Source organism: Sparus aurata, chromosome 13, assembly GCF_900880675.1.
Source record: "Sparus aurata chromosome 13, fSpaAur1.1, whole genome shotgun sequence".
NCBI classification, from domain to species: domain Eukaryota; kingdom Metazoa; phylum Chordata; class Actinopteri; order Spariformes; family Sparidae; genus Sparus; species Sparus aurata.
In genome coordinates, this window is record NC_044199.1 from 12,679,167 (window position 1) to 12,692,172 (window position 13,006).

General features: G+C 42.5%; 1 protein-coding gene across 2 annotated transcripts; it reads right to left on the minus strand.

Annotated features, from left to right (window-relative positions):
* Positions 1–144: 144 nt before the first annotated feature.
* Positions 145–11,168, minus strand: map3k7cl (map3k7 C-terminal like). Of its 2 annotated transcripts, none has more exons than XM_030437291.1 (5): positions 10,659–11,168; positions 9,418–9,499; positions 6,978–7,036; positions 6,095–6,234; positions 145–1,025 (listed from the first exon to the last, which is right to left on the minus strand). In XM_030437291.1, the coding sequence occupies exons 2-5, from the start codon at positions 9,491–9,493 to the stop codon at positions 845–847; spliced, it is 456 nt and encodes a 151-aa protein (XP_030293151.1). In that variant the 5' UTR covers positions 9,494–9,499; positions 10,659–11,168; the 3' UTR covers positions 145–844. The 2 variants fall into 2 exon arrangements, with proteins under 2 accessions (XP_030293151.1, XP_030293152.1); XM_030437292.1 differs by having other exon boundaries at positions 6,095–6,210; positions 10,659–11,165.
* Between the last annotated feature and the right edge of the window lie 1,838 nt (positions 11,169–13,006).

The window sequence follows — 13,006 nt, forward strand, 5'->3', positions numbered from 1 at the left end:
CTGCCTCATGAATAAAAAAGGGAAAAAAAAGCATCTAGTTCCCTTTTCCACATAAATGCTGGCAATGTGGTCATAACATAAAGCACACAGCAAACACAACTGCAGCGGCTTGGAGAAATGAAATTAAGGAACTGATGCTGGCAGTAAAATAAAACGCATTTTATTAATAGACAAAGACAATTAAGCAACAGTTTATCTTGTAGAATACTTCCCCTTCGACAGGTGGGTGACACATCAAAAAAAAAAAAAAAAATGTACAACCCTAACAGATACTTATTGTGAAAAGGATTATCTCACAAATGGCTCTTAACTCGCCCGACGTCTGACGCTGTCTTAAACATCTCATTTCCTTTTTTTGTTTTATTATCATAACAGGAACTTTGACGGGCAAGTGCTGTGGGTGGTAGAGAGAGGGGGCAGGGACACACACACACACACACACACACAACATTTGGACCACATCATCTCCAACCTCCTCCGCAGACCTCAGGTGAAAGATCTGAGTCTCCACAGGACCTGAGACGGATCACATTGACAGCAGCTGACATTGTGTAAATAGTGTGCCGTGAGGTGTTGCAGGAAGGCTCTGCAAGATCATAGAATAACCAAACAGCACCCAGAAAAGTGGCTGATGTGTCATAGCTCAGTAGAATCTCTACAACAACCTCACAACGATGACGGCCGTCCGTCTGTGGTTCGAATGAATGACTCAGGCTTGAACAAACACGGCGCCCTTCTGTGTAATTAGCTGATTCACTGACTGTTGCTGTGCAGGATGAGCCTTTATCTCGGCTGGCCGTCAGCTGGACGTTTCGTAGGTCTCAGGTTCCGCGGAGGTCAGAGGTCACGAGGAGTCCTGCCTCGTCCGGTCGGTCAAGCAGAGGCTCTCCAGCTGCTGAGCGCGCTCGTTGTGGACGGTCACCAGGGTGCGGTTCTCCTCCGTTAGACGCCGAAACTCCTCCTCTAGACGGGCGATCTCCACGGCGACCTTCTCGTCCTCCACCAGCTCTGCCAGCAATTTACGCCTGAGTAGATGAGTGCGATAGAGATTAGAGAAGCAGGTGCACATTTTTAGATTCATTCTGTTTAAAAAAAAAAAAAAAAAAAAAAACAGATAACAATGCAGGAAATGTAAAGTACTTTTCTATAATTCATGAATAACTGATCCGCTCTCAAGCTCTATGATGATCTCCTCATTTTGTATATCTTATCATTTGATATTACTTATTATTTTTTGTTTTGTTTGCTTGCTTGCTTCGCCATCTTCATCATCTGATATGAAAAGTTGGACACCGATAACAGGTTCCGGGTTCATAGAAAAGCTGATGCACATTCATACATATGAGCAATTTAGATTCTCCACCTATCTTGTTTCTAGTGAGTGGGAGGAAACAAAAGGAACTACAGTAATCATCGGAACAATGTAAAATTACAGGAAGGGTTGAGCTTGAGAAACAATACCGATACTGTTGTGAAACAAAGCTAACTGTGGATGACGTAAAGAGGGTATTTGGTGGGCCCCGGGCCTAACACAGTGTAAAAATCATGACCCTCAGCACAAATTGTTGTGTTGATATTTGGAACTAACTACAAAGTCAATGGCTGATAAAGGCAGTTACAGTGGTTTATGTGTGTGCAGTCAAATTCAGGTCTGTTAGCTATAGAAACAGGCAGGTTTCGTGGTCTCTCTAAATTATAAATGATTTAGGTGAGATTGAAGTCCATTACTTTTTTTATCTGCTCATTATGTGAAGATTTAAAGCAGCTAGAAGGAACTGATTTGATTGATTTTGGCGGCTGTGGACAAAAGGGGTAGTGTTTCCACCACCACCTGTCATAAAGATCTTGATCTGGTCAGTGTGTGCATCTGCTTTGGAAGTGAGCGGAACAGAGACACCATATTTTCAATGCTATTTTTTTCTTTTTGCAAGATGCATGGCGATGATGTCATGTATCTATTTGTGGCTATGTAAGCTAGACACCTTTTTTGTGGCAGATCTGATCAAACAGAGAAGACGGAAAACAAATCCATTTGTTTGAAATGTCATGTGAGGACTTCAGGCTCTTGTCTGACGAATGCTTCTCTACTCCAACAGTGTTTTTTGGTATCTTGTAGGTTGCAGGCAGGCAGAGTGCTTACGTGTGCATGACAAAGTAAATTCCATGAACTAACAACATTTATTCCCATCCCAACTATCTTTCCCAATAAAGCCGCACCACCGCGAAGGACTCCAGCTCTGGTTTGGACGGCATGACCCGACTTCACTCTCTGGGACGAGATCAGCCCTTGGACTTTGAGAGGCAGAGTAAGCATGAACGCATGCACACGTATGTGTACAATGTGCGTGCCAATGGCCTCAGAGAGTGTGTGACAGTCAGTGTTGTATTACTGCTCAGAAGTGCCAAGTCACATACCAGTAGCATCAACAAAGGAGAAAAAGGAGTCTCCTTAATAAAGACTGTACTGGTTTTTATATAATGTAGGTTGAACTTTAAGTGATTTGAAGGTCCAGTGTGTAGGATTATTGTGTTACAATATGTTTTCATTAGTCTATAATAACCTGAAATTTCGAATGGATCCGGATGGAGGGATAGATCCAGGAATTTTTCCTCACTTTAATATTGCAAGATCGTTTCCCAACCTTGTTTCTCAGGAAATGATGCATGGATCTTGGTGAAATGCATATTTAGGTGGCTGTGAGTACAACTTACTTCAGATCGTAATAAAAAATCCGGATCTGGTGCATTTAAATATGTTTTATTTGATGTTGATACATTAAAGTGGTCTGTTGGGCCTTGATGGAGGTATGAGCTCTACAGAGTGCCATTGTAGTTTCTTTTAAATTTGAGCTAGATCCACACATGCAAGTACTTTTTTCACGTGGGATTTAAACAAATGAGAGGAAACAAATAATTTCGGTTGACTTTTTGTCCAGGATTTTTCCTTTTATTCATAGACCAGTCTATTAATATCATTGTGACATGAGTCACGAGTGTAAAAAATGTTGTTAGTGGAGCTTCCCTTCTGTTTGCATTCGGATCACAACTAGCTCTTTAAATCCTGTAAAAAACAAAACAAAGAAAAATGTAAAAAAAAAACAAACACATGTTGTTCTTACTGTAAAGGTGAAATGGTGAATAGTCTTACATGTGCGCATATATCAAATAAAGCTACTTCTGTTTGAGTTAACATTTAGTGACAATCAATTTACATTAAAATGACCAAGGTACCGGGCACAGACTTAGTTTTTACACATTTCTCTGCTGATTCCATCCCAGGTAATTAGCACATCCTATTTTATGGTTTACTTAATAACACCCACGCACAGATTAGTGATGTGGAGCCATTACTTTCTTTTTCCTTTTGTAGAGGCAAGTCGAAACATGCATGCAGGGGCGGCTGGGTTTGTGTATGTTTGTCTGACAGAGAGAAAAAGAGGAAGAGACCTTTCTCAGTCCACAGAATTCATCTAGAAACCAGATATATACCTTTGTATCCTGGTTACCAAAAGTCACTCAACATAATAAGGACATGACTGTTTGTTTTTGCAACTATTTAACAACGGGGGCATTTCTTCTGTTTGTGTAATGATGGTGTCAGTAACAGGTTTAACCACATTATGCTTAATATCAGTGTCTGAGTTCCTGTAAAAAAAACTAAGGGTGTTTTTCGAAAGTTTTTTTAGAAACAAAAAAAAAACAGCTATTGGAGTTTAAATGCACAATACATGTGAGGTAATTGTAGTGCAGTTTGTACATTTTGATAGTGACCAAAAGCAGACTGGGTGAAGTTTGGAAAATCCCTCCGCAGTGTGTCAAAGTGTTGTTCCTGTTGTCATCCTTGCAACACTCAACTGTATGCCTGAAACAATCCAGTCATTCTGACTCTAATCTTCCCCATATGGGAAGTAACCAAATGTTCATTGTGTTGTGCACGTCGGAAAAAAAATATATGAAAACACTCCCCCACAGGAATAAATGCAGCGTTCCGATTAAGTATCAGTGTCAGTCATAACCACGTTATACTTTAACCGTCAAAGAAAAAAGCGGAATGGCATTGTCTTCACTAATATCAAGTTGTGTCTCAATTTACAGCATATACGTGTGTGTGTGTTTGTGTGTGTGTGTAGGTGTGTGTGTGTGTGTGTGTGTGTGTGTGACTGCGTGAGCGGACGTTGGCATGAGTGTCAGCATGAAAAGAGAGAACCAAGAGTTTCAACCAGCCTGACTCATCATGTTCTTATCTAAACTCAAGGCTACACTCATCCCATCAGTCTGCCCGCTGTTCTCTATTTAGGACCAGCCAAGCAGTGTAGGTTGTGTGTGTGTGTGTGTGTGTGTGTGTGTGTGTGTGTGTGTGTGTAGGTGTGGTGGTGGTGGGGGTAACGGCAAGGGCCTTGAAAATCCCTCCGCTAAGACTCCCCACAGCTGCAGAGGGCACAGGGGACAGAGCGCACTGTGTGTGTGTGTGTGTGTGTGTGTGTGTGTGCGTGTATGTGTGTTTTATACAACCCCACCTATCTGAAAGCTTATACAGTAGATATGTGCATTAAGGCATACAGTAGATCTCACTGCTTACACCTGACATAGCTGCAGTTAATGTAATAGCCATCCCAGAAGCAAATCAAAGAAACCAGCGTGACCTTCACAAATACACTCGACGCTGAAGCTTGATCTCGTTTTTTAACGCAGAAGTATTTATAATCATTTTTTAAAAAGTCATATGCTACCAGCTGCTCACTTATCACCATGAGGAAACTGCTCTCAATAGATCAGGTGCTAAGTGCTGTGTGGAAGCTATTAGCATGTGCCATCTGGTGGACATTTGGATCCTCTGCGCTTTGCACTCTCACAAGAGCATTTCTTCTCCTCAGTGGAAAGTGGAAAGTAACCAAGTACATTAGGTCATGTACTGCACTTAAATAGGATTTTGAGGTACTCCACTTGAGTATTTCTGTTTCATTCTACTTTCTATTTGTACTCGAATACATCTCAGAGGGAAATATTATACGTTTTTACAGCACCTTATCTAGGAGTTACTACTTATTTAGAAGATTCATATCATGATTAATATCGTACCTCTGTGTAAATTGTTCTTTTTTCTATCAATCTATCCTGACTTGCTTAGTCTTTATACCCTGAAGAATGACTATTGTTATCTATACAGGGGAGGCATCTTCATAATTCAACATTTTTGGCTTCCAGCCTCCACTGTTCAAAGTTACAATAACTTTTTACTAATTAATCTTTGCCTCTTCTCTGTCTCTCTCTTGTCTTATGAATTGAAAATAAACTAAAATTAAATATTTATATATATAATTAATAAATGTATAAAAAGTATACAAAATACATTCAGTAGCTGAAATTTGCGCCACCTTTACCATTTGCAACCTTGGCAAAAAAAAGTGTGTGTAGGAGTTTGCTTGCAGCCTTAGGTCTACTGGTCCGTTTCCTGGCTCATTAAAAAATATGTGCAAAGCAATTTGAATCCCAGCAGCAACATTAAAATGATGAACGCAACGATGAATCATTAGTTATAACCTTGTACTATAATATATATGATTCTGAATCGGGCCATTCTGCGTAACTAACACTTTATTGGAAGCATATTTGGACTCTATTACTTCCCACTTTTGATCCGTGGTATTGTTACCTTTACATTACCGCTGGCTCTTGTTGGACCCGTGTCACCAAACAGTGTACCAGTCAGTGGATTTTTGAACATGTCAAAAAGCCTTTTTACAGCAGGAACGCTTCAGATTAGGGGAACACAACTAGTTGCTTCATCAGCATGCATATAAGTAGCATATTGGCTCTATTTAAAGCACTAATCCCTGTAATCCTAATCCTAATTCTCCCTGACGTATTCTCCAACTACTGGGGCATTAATAAAGTTAGTAGTAGCACAAGAATAGATGTTCTCTATTAAGTAACAAAACACATAGCTACAAGTTTTAATAGTGCCCAAAATAACTCTCAATCAAGTCTCTGTAACTCAGAAACCCGAACAGTTTCAACTACAATAAACCCATTGAGCAACTCTTCAATGGCTTGTATGTGTGGCTAAATATCAAGTTTGTTTGTGGTGACTCACTTGCGGTCCTCAAGCACGGCGATGTCGTGTTTGACCTGGTGGAACTCCCTCGCCATCCTGCTGTGTTCCTTGTACACCTGAACGCTCTCCCTCAGAGACACACAGGGGGGCACAGGCTGCAAGAGGTCAGAGAGAGAGGCCTGTGACGCCAGAGGGAGGCCGCGTATTCAGCAAAACAACAACAATAATAATAATAATAAAAAGCGAAAAAGAGGAGTGAGACTATTGAGACAAGTGAGACTAGCGGCACAATATTGGCGGGTCTGACACCAGAAATAGAGAATTGCCAAAACTCCAAACTTTGCAGTTCTATAAATTCAACTTTATAATTTTGTGGACAAAAAATTAAGTAAAAAATAAAAACATGCCAGCCTCTATTAGCCTGTAGTTCAGTGCATGAGGTGTACCATTCACTGGCCTGCTACTACTGGTCTCATTTGATACTCTACACCAACGTGCACTTTATTTGACCCTGACACTGGCACTCGTTGAAGGATAATTCAATGACAACACCCAAAGCAGAGCGAGCAGACACAGTGAGTTGATTCACATGTACAGTGTGTAGATTCAGCATCTACAGCAACAGGAGACAGCTTTAGTTGAAAAGTCACATGCAATTTTAATTAAAAAACAACTGCCTGTTTTGTTGTGTCCAATCTACTGCAGGATTTAGTGAGGTTCATTTTTGATCCACTCCTTCTCTGAACATGCACAGCAACTTCCTTTATTTTTCCTTTAAAAGTAAAGATATAACAATATTTAAGTCATTGTCTTCTCTTAGATATTCTACCTCTCCTCTCTTGGCATTGCTCTGCCACTGATAACGAGGTGTGTTCAGGGTAATGTGATGTACTTCTGGCGTCAAGAGGTAAGCGCAGTATACCTGTAATCGCTGCTCAAGATCCGGGAAAGTCTGAGGGCAGTCCTCCACATCTTTTACATCTATTGAAACAGAACACATTGTTATCATTAGCAACTGGTTATTGCAAAATGTATTACATGTTGAGCTTGAATAAATGAGAGCCTTTGACATATAAAAAACACAATATTTGTGTACTTTTTAACGACGTAGACAATTTATTAGTTTAATGGTTTTGCATCACTGCTGATTATTATTCCGCCATTCCCCTATAAACAGTATGTTTCCTTTATGTAGGATAATCACTATTGTTCTGTATAATATCTTAAAGGTGCAATGTATAAGAATTGGCGACCCTTTAAACTCATGCTCAAAACAAATAGGGGTGTGGCAGTGAACTGTAGCGACTCTTAACTAGTTAGCTCAGTTAGCCATGCAGCTAGCGGTTTGGACTGAAAGCGCGCGGACCAGGTTAAGTGTTTAGTGTTTACACCGCTAGCACAAGCGCTCTGGACCGGTGATGGCTGGAGCTAGCTGTGTTAGCACGCTCACCTCAGTAGATATCTCTGCTTCACAACATGACATCATTTCGTCACATTCCTTTGATCATTCTAGTTATTTGTTAAATGTTTTCAACCAAGATTATTAGATATCATCTCTTTAATGCGCCGTTGACAAGTAACTATAGCTGTCGGATTAATGTAGGGGAGTAAATATTACAATATTACCATCTGAAATGTAGTGATTTACGGGGTAATGGCAGATTAAAATACGCCAGGGGTACCTAAAAAGTACACTTAAGCACTTGTTTTCAGATTGATTTCCTTCCTTCATTCATCGAAGTACTCTAAGAAATCTGAAACCTATGGTAGATGGCATGTTGCGACTGCTTTGAAAATACTGAAAACTTCCATTTAGAATTGATGACATAAACGTGCTGCGTTTTATGAGCTCGGTCCCGCAACTGCTATTGAAGCACAATGTGAATCTGACTAATGTTTTACATAAATACTGTGCGTTGCTTGTCCTTGATGCACAGCCAAGTAATGTGTCCTACAGGCAGTTGCTTTAATGCCTTTCTCCGCCTCATAAAATGGCCCTGAATGAAACCCTATAGGGCCCTCTTATATGACACCACATAGCAACAGAGTGCTTCGCCTTTAAATGAGCCATGTTCTCTTATTGTACGGCAGTAATGAGCTCTCAGGCCGAGAGACACACGGGGCAGCAGCACCGAGCAGATGGACAAACAGAGTGGGCAGAAAGGACAGACGGGCCAGATGTATATACAGAGAGGGGATTGAGACAGGCAGCCAGACAGACAGACAAAAACAGACAGGTTGTCTGCACCAGCGTCTGCCTCGCCAGCAATGTCCCCCTGGAGTTGTGGAACACATGTGGAGAATCCTGGGATGATGCAACTTTCTAAAAGCAGGAGTATTAGCGGGCCCTGCCTGCAGCCATGGGGCCAATTATGATGTGGAATAAATACAGTTCTCATGCTTGGGATTGACACAGTGTGGGGTTATAACTATGCTTGGCATGAAGTCATGAGGGGCCTAGAGGATGATCCCCAGACAGAGCGCAGGTCTCAGACTCCCCCTGCTGGGAAACACGAGTTCAAAGAGACGACAACATGATCGTCCGGGGAGTATTTTGGAGGCTGGGGTGGGATTTTTTTTTTCCCCAAACAGCTCAGCCACTAAAATTAATCTACAGCCCAGAACCAGACAAATCGTCACTGGCAGGCGAGGGGGAAACGAATCAGAGACGTGTACGATCAAGAAACAAACAAAAAAATTATAAGTTTAGTAAGAGGCCATGTCGATGACTCCCTGCTCAGAGTGGGATTTGAGTGTCAGCCCTTCATCTCACTTCCTGGGAGAAAGACAAGGGGGGATCAGGGGTGGATGGAGTGGGACTAGAAGTGTTAACTGCTTATAAATATAGGCCAGTGTTCTAAAAGCTGAAGAGTGAATCAGGCAGTGGGACACTGTTAGTATTGGGGGGGGGGGGGGAAACCCGACTCTGCCATTGCCTGTCTGCAGCTGCTGTCCCAGTGCCTGGCCCCACTGCAGTAAAACATCCTGACCGACAGTACCGAGCACCATAGGTAGGGCGGACTCGGTCTGTTTGAGAGCTAATTAATGCCGGGGCCCAAAAAAAGGTCGTCCGATTGCACAACCACAGCTGTGTCCGTGCATGTGCGGTCGTCCTTTTTTAATATGCTGTGCTCCTACAGAAATAGAGGGTGCACCTGTCCCCAGCCACGGCACAAGAAGAATGAACACAGTTAAAGTGATAGGGTGCGAGGAGGGGGGTGACGGGGGGCACATACTGGAAAACGCAGCCTGACTGGAGCTCCACCGAGTGTTAAACGAGCAGGTGAGGGACTCGAAATAAGCTGTTAGAATGGTTTGGGTGGGGGGTGCTGGAACACAGGTGTGTGTGTGAAGACGTTTACCTGATGTGTCGTCGAGGCTGAAGGCGATCCTAACTTCGGATTTATCAGGAGACACTCTTCTGGTTGAGGTGATCATTTATCCCTTCGCAGGGGCCACACAGAAACAAAACAGAGCTGTCAGCACAGTCAAAAGGGATCTCATGAAAGATGCGGGACGGCGGTTCCACAGAAAAAATAGACGGTTTCCGCCTTTAAGAATGGACAGAATAATGTGAGGAGGTCACTTTAAAGGTGCACTATGTGGGTGAAGAGAAAGATATCCATACCCTTTTTTTATGCCTAAACAAACTAAATAAACAAACTGTCTTTGCTCTCATGATTGAATGAACAAACCGACCTTGAAGGACAACACAGCTTAAGACTGTTTTACTCTGTTTACATGTGGCGGACCCTGCCACCTTTCTAGCTTCAAACAGTGTTCCGAGGACCTGATCTTCCTCCGAGGAACAGCTTGTTTGTTCAGTTACGGAGGAAATGAGTGATCGTGAGTTTGTATCATTACCTCACTGATGTTGCAAACATAAAAATTCAGAGATTGAATTTCTTCTCCAGTTTTTTTTTTCCCTGTTTTATCATTTAAAGGGCTAAACAATTGATCGATCAAGGGCTGACAGAAAGGCTAGAAGTGACTTATTTATTTATTTTTTTTAAATCACTCCAACCAAGTCCCTTTATTGCGACTTTAATCAGAGAGGGAAGCTGGGCACTGGACTTAGCAGGTGTAGAATGAAACTGGAATGAAAGAGCCTGCACACGCTTTGATAAAAGCACGTGATGAAACCGCACCACTGTTGGGGTCCTGTGATCACACACACACATGCACACACACACAGACACACAGTGCCACCGGTTTCATCATGCATTGAGAGTTGCGGTGGGATTAAATAATTAGCGAGCTTTGACAGACCGGCTCTGAGGTCTGGGGTTTTTGCACGCCCCACCAAACCCCCTGCCCTCCAGCGAAGGTACAGGCTTTTTATATCAGGCCATTTGCCTGCTTTAACCCTGGTAAACCCCTCTGTCTCACACAACATGCCTCAGTGACCTTCTACAGCAACGAATTAGCACTTTAAAAAAGAAAAAAAAGAAAAAAGTTAAAAGGTCACATTTTGGTGATCTAAACATGCATTGTTTGGAGAAAAAAAATATGGGTATTAGTTAAGTGGAATGGTTTGTAATAGGCTTTGTAGTGGAGGCTGTACTTCGCATGCATGCACCGTGAGCGAGCAGGTCATTGTTACCTGAAGCGGCACAAACTCGAGCCGAGAAACTCCGATTAATAACTTTTTTTTTTTTACGCAGCAGTGTATGTCCTCAATAGTGACCGTCGTCTGTGTCCTCCGGGAAAGGCGCAGCTCGTCTCCGTGCGCCGCCTCCGCCGCCGCCGCCGCGCAAATATGGCACAACTATCCCTCCCAAGAGTCCACCACCACTTCCCCCCCTACCCCTTGAGTCTCCACGTGTATTATTTTAGTATTTCAAAAAGTGCTCCACTATGATCGAGGCGTCCACTGCCCTGGTGTCAGTCCAGCAGGTTCAAACTCTGCGTGGGCACGGGGGGCATGTTATCCGCGGACTGCGGCGCACGCGGCGGAGAGCAACACAACAGGGGCGCAGGGCGGTGGAGGAATGCCGTCCCGCTTGTCCCCCCCTGTGGCTGCCAGGGCCCAATTAAATGTCTCAGATGACATGACTCGAGCCGCAAAAATGCCCATAGCTCGAGCGGCGGCTTTGAGTGACATGGTCATGCCGCCGGGATGGTCTCTGGGCTTTGCAATAGCTGTGCAATGAGGCAGCTGCTCAGAATGAACATCTCCTGCTGTAATGGACTCTTGCGGAAGAAAAAACAGAGCATCCTCCCAGTCCGTTATCTTTTTGGAGAGTTGGACACTTTAAGAGCTTAATTTTCTTATTTGTTCAGGCTAGAATTTAGACTTAACTTTTTAAAAAAACGAGACACTGTGGGTGGAGATTTTTGGATAGATTGGGCCTTTACCAGACAGGAAGGGTCTTATGAAAACACCAATTTTTGCATTGTGGGAAGCATAGGAGTTTGAGGGTTTTTTTGTTTGGAGCTGTCAAGATTTAGATTTGGATATTTCAGTTTCCTTTTGCATATTTTATGTAAAAGGTTGAGGAAAGGCTCACTCAGAAATGGTGATTCAGTCATTATCTACTCTCTCCCGCGTGGATGGAGAGTCGGGTTGAGTTTCGCAGCCCACTCAACATTTCTGGGGCTTCGCAGCAGTGTTAATAATATTTTGCGGACTTCAAAACCCCACTGGACTTTCTGTCGGCTTGAGGATGAGTATACTCATCCTCAAGCCGACAGAAAGTCCATCTATAGATGATGACCGAATTTTTCATTTTTGGGTGGACCTGTCCTTTAAGGTCCCACTTTTATGTGATAAACATATACAGAGAGTGAAGCTCATGTTTTGTTCATCCTTCCGGTACACGTGAGGCCTCATTTATAAAAGTCTTCATGGATAAATACTTGAGCTTAATCTTAAGATCATGTTGGACATGTGTGATTGTGTTTGATTCATAAGAGACGCTGAGCATAAAACACAACACCTGTGATGTATAAATCTCAAAGTAGCTTAGTAGCTTAAAGGAGCAGTATGTAGTTTTGGAGAAGAACTTCAAACTCAGAATCTGAATGTTATCAATATTAATGAGATAATAATACAAACGCAAATACATTTTTTTTCTTCAACTGAATAAACACGCCGTTCTCAAAGGAGAATAAGGTCCCCAGTTCAGTGTTTGAAACTAGACAGGTGGCAGGGTCCGCCAAATATAAACAAAGAAAAAACCCCTAAACTGCCTGACCCCTACGTGCAAGTAAATCACTCATCAAATCTGGACGTCGGTTTCGAGACATGATCATTTTTCGTCTCAAAGTAAGGTTTTTATAAATAGCTACATGCATTTGTTCTCCAGCTGAACCAAACTTTGTGATTAAAATTGACTGAAAAAGTCTGTTTTAATAAATGTGGCTCCGGGATAACTCAACTTCCTGTCAAATGAAAACAACTCACACGCCACATTTTTCAGATGAAATGAAGGATTAAGAGTTCCTTTCCTAGCTTCTTCAAATAAATGAACCCTGTGGGGGGGAAACCCACCAGATTATTTGAATAATCCATTGTTACAGATCTGAAATGCGTCTGCCTTTGCTCAAGTAGACGATGTGTAGATTTGATGAAGAAGAAGGAAAAAAAAAAAAAACAGATTCACATATTTAATCTCCACTTGAAACTTTGATAAAGCTCCATCGCTATCTGCCTCCCATCTGCTCTGTTTACCGGCAGACATAATTCACAATAGGCCTAAGAATCATCATAATAAGAATGCTAAACTGATCTTAAGCCTCTGGGGATGTGAATGAAAAAGCCTCGCACATCGGGCCCCCGTGGGTCTCTGGCAGAATTAGTTTGGTTTTCTATCCACCTCACCTGCACACCGGCGAGACGAGTCTTCCCCCTGAATTATTTACAGCCAGGCTTTCAGATGGCAGCAGACAGAGAGACAAACAGAGAGAGAGCGAGAGAGATAAATGACGCGCCGCACCTCCAAGAGTCCT

What these genes read in the sequence shown, in the direction of transcription:
- map3k7cl (XM_030437291.1), bottom strand. Translation starts at nt 9,493, where the DNA reads ATGATCACCTCAACCAGAAGAGTGTCTCCTGATAAATCCGAAGTTAGG. An exon ending in ATCTTGAGCAGCGATTACAG is followed by an intron (nt 6,235 to 6,977) that starts GTATACTGCGCT and finishes CTGGCGTCACAG; the next exon opens with GCCTCTCTCTCTGACCTCTT. An exon ending in GCCGTGCTTGAGGACCGCAA is followed by an intron (nt 1,026 to 6,094) that starts GTGAGTCACCAC and finishes TCATCTACTCAG; the next exon opens with GCGTAAATTGCTGGCAGAGC.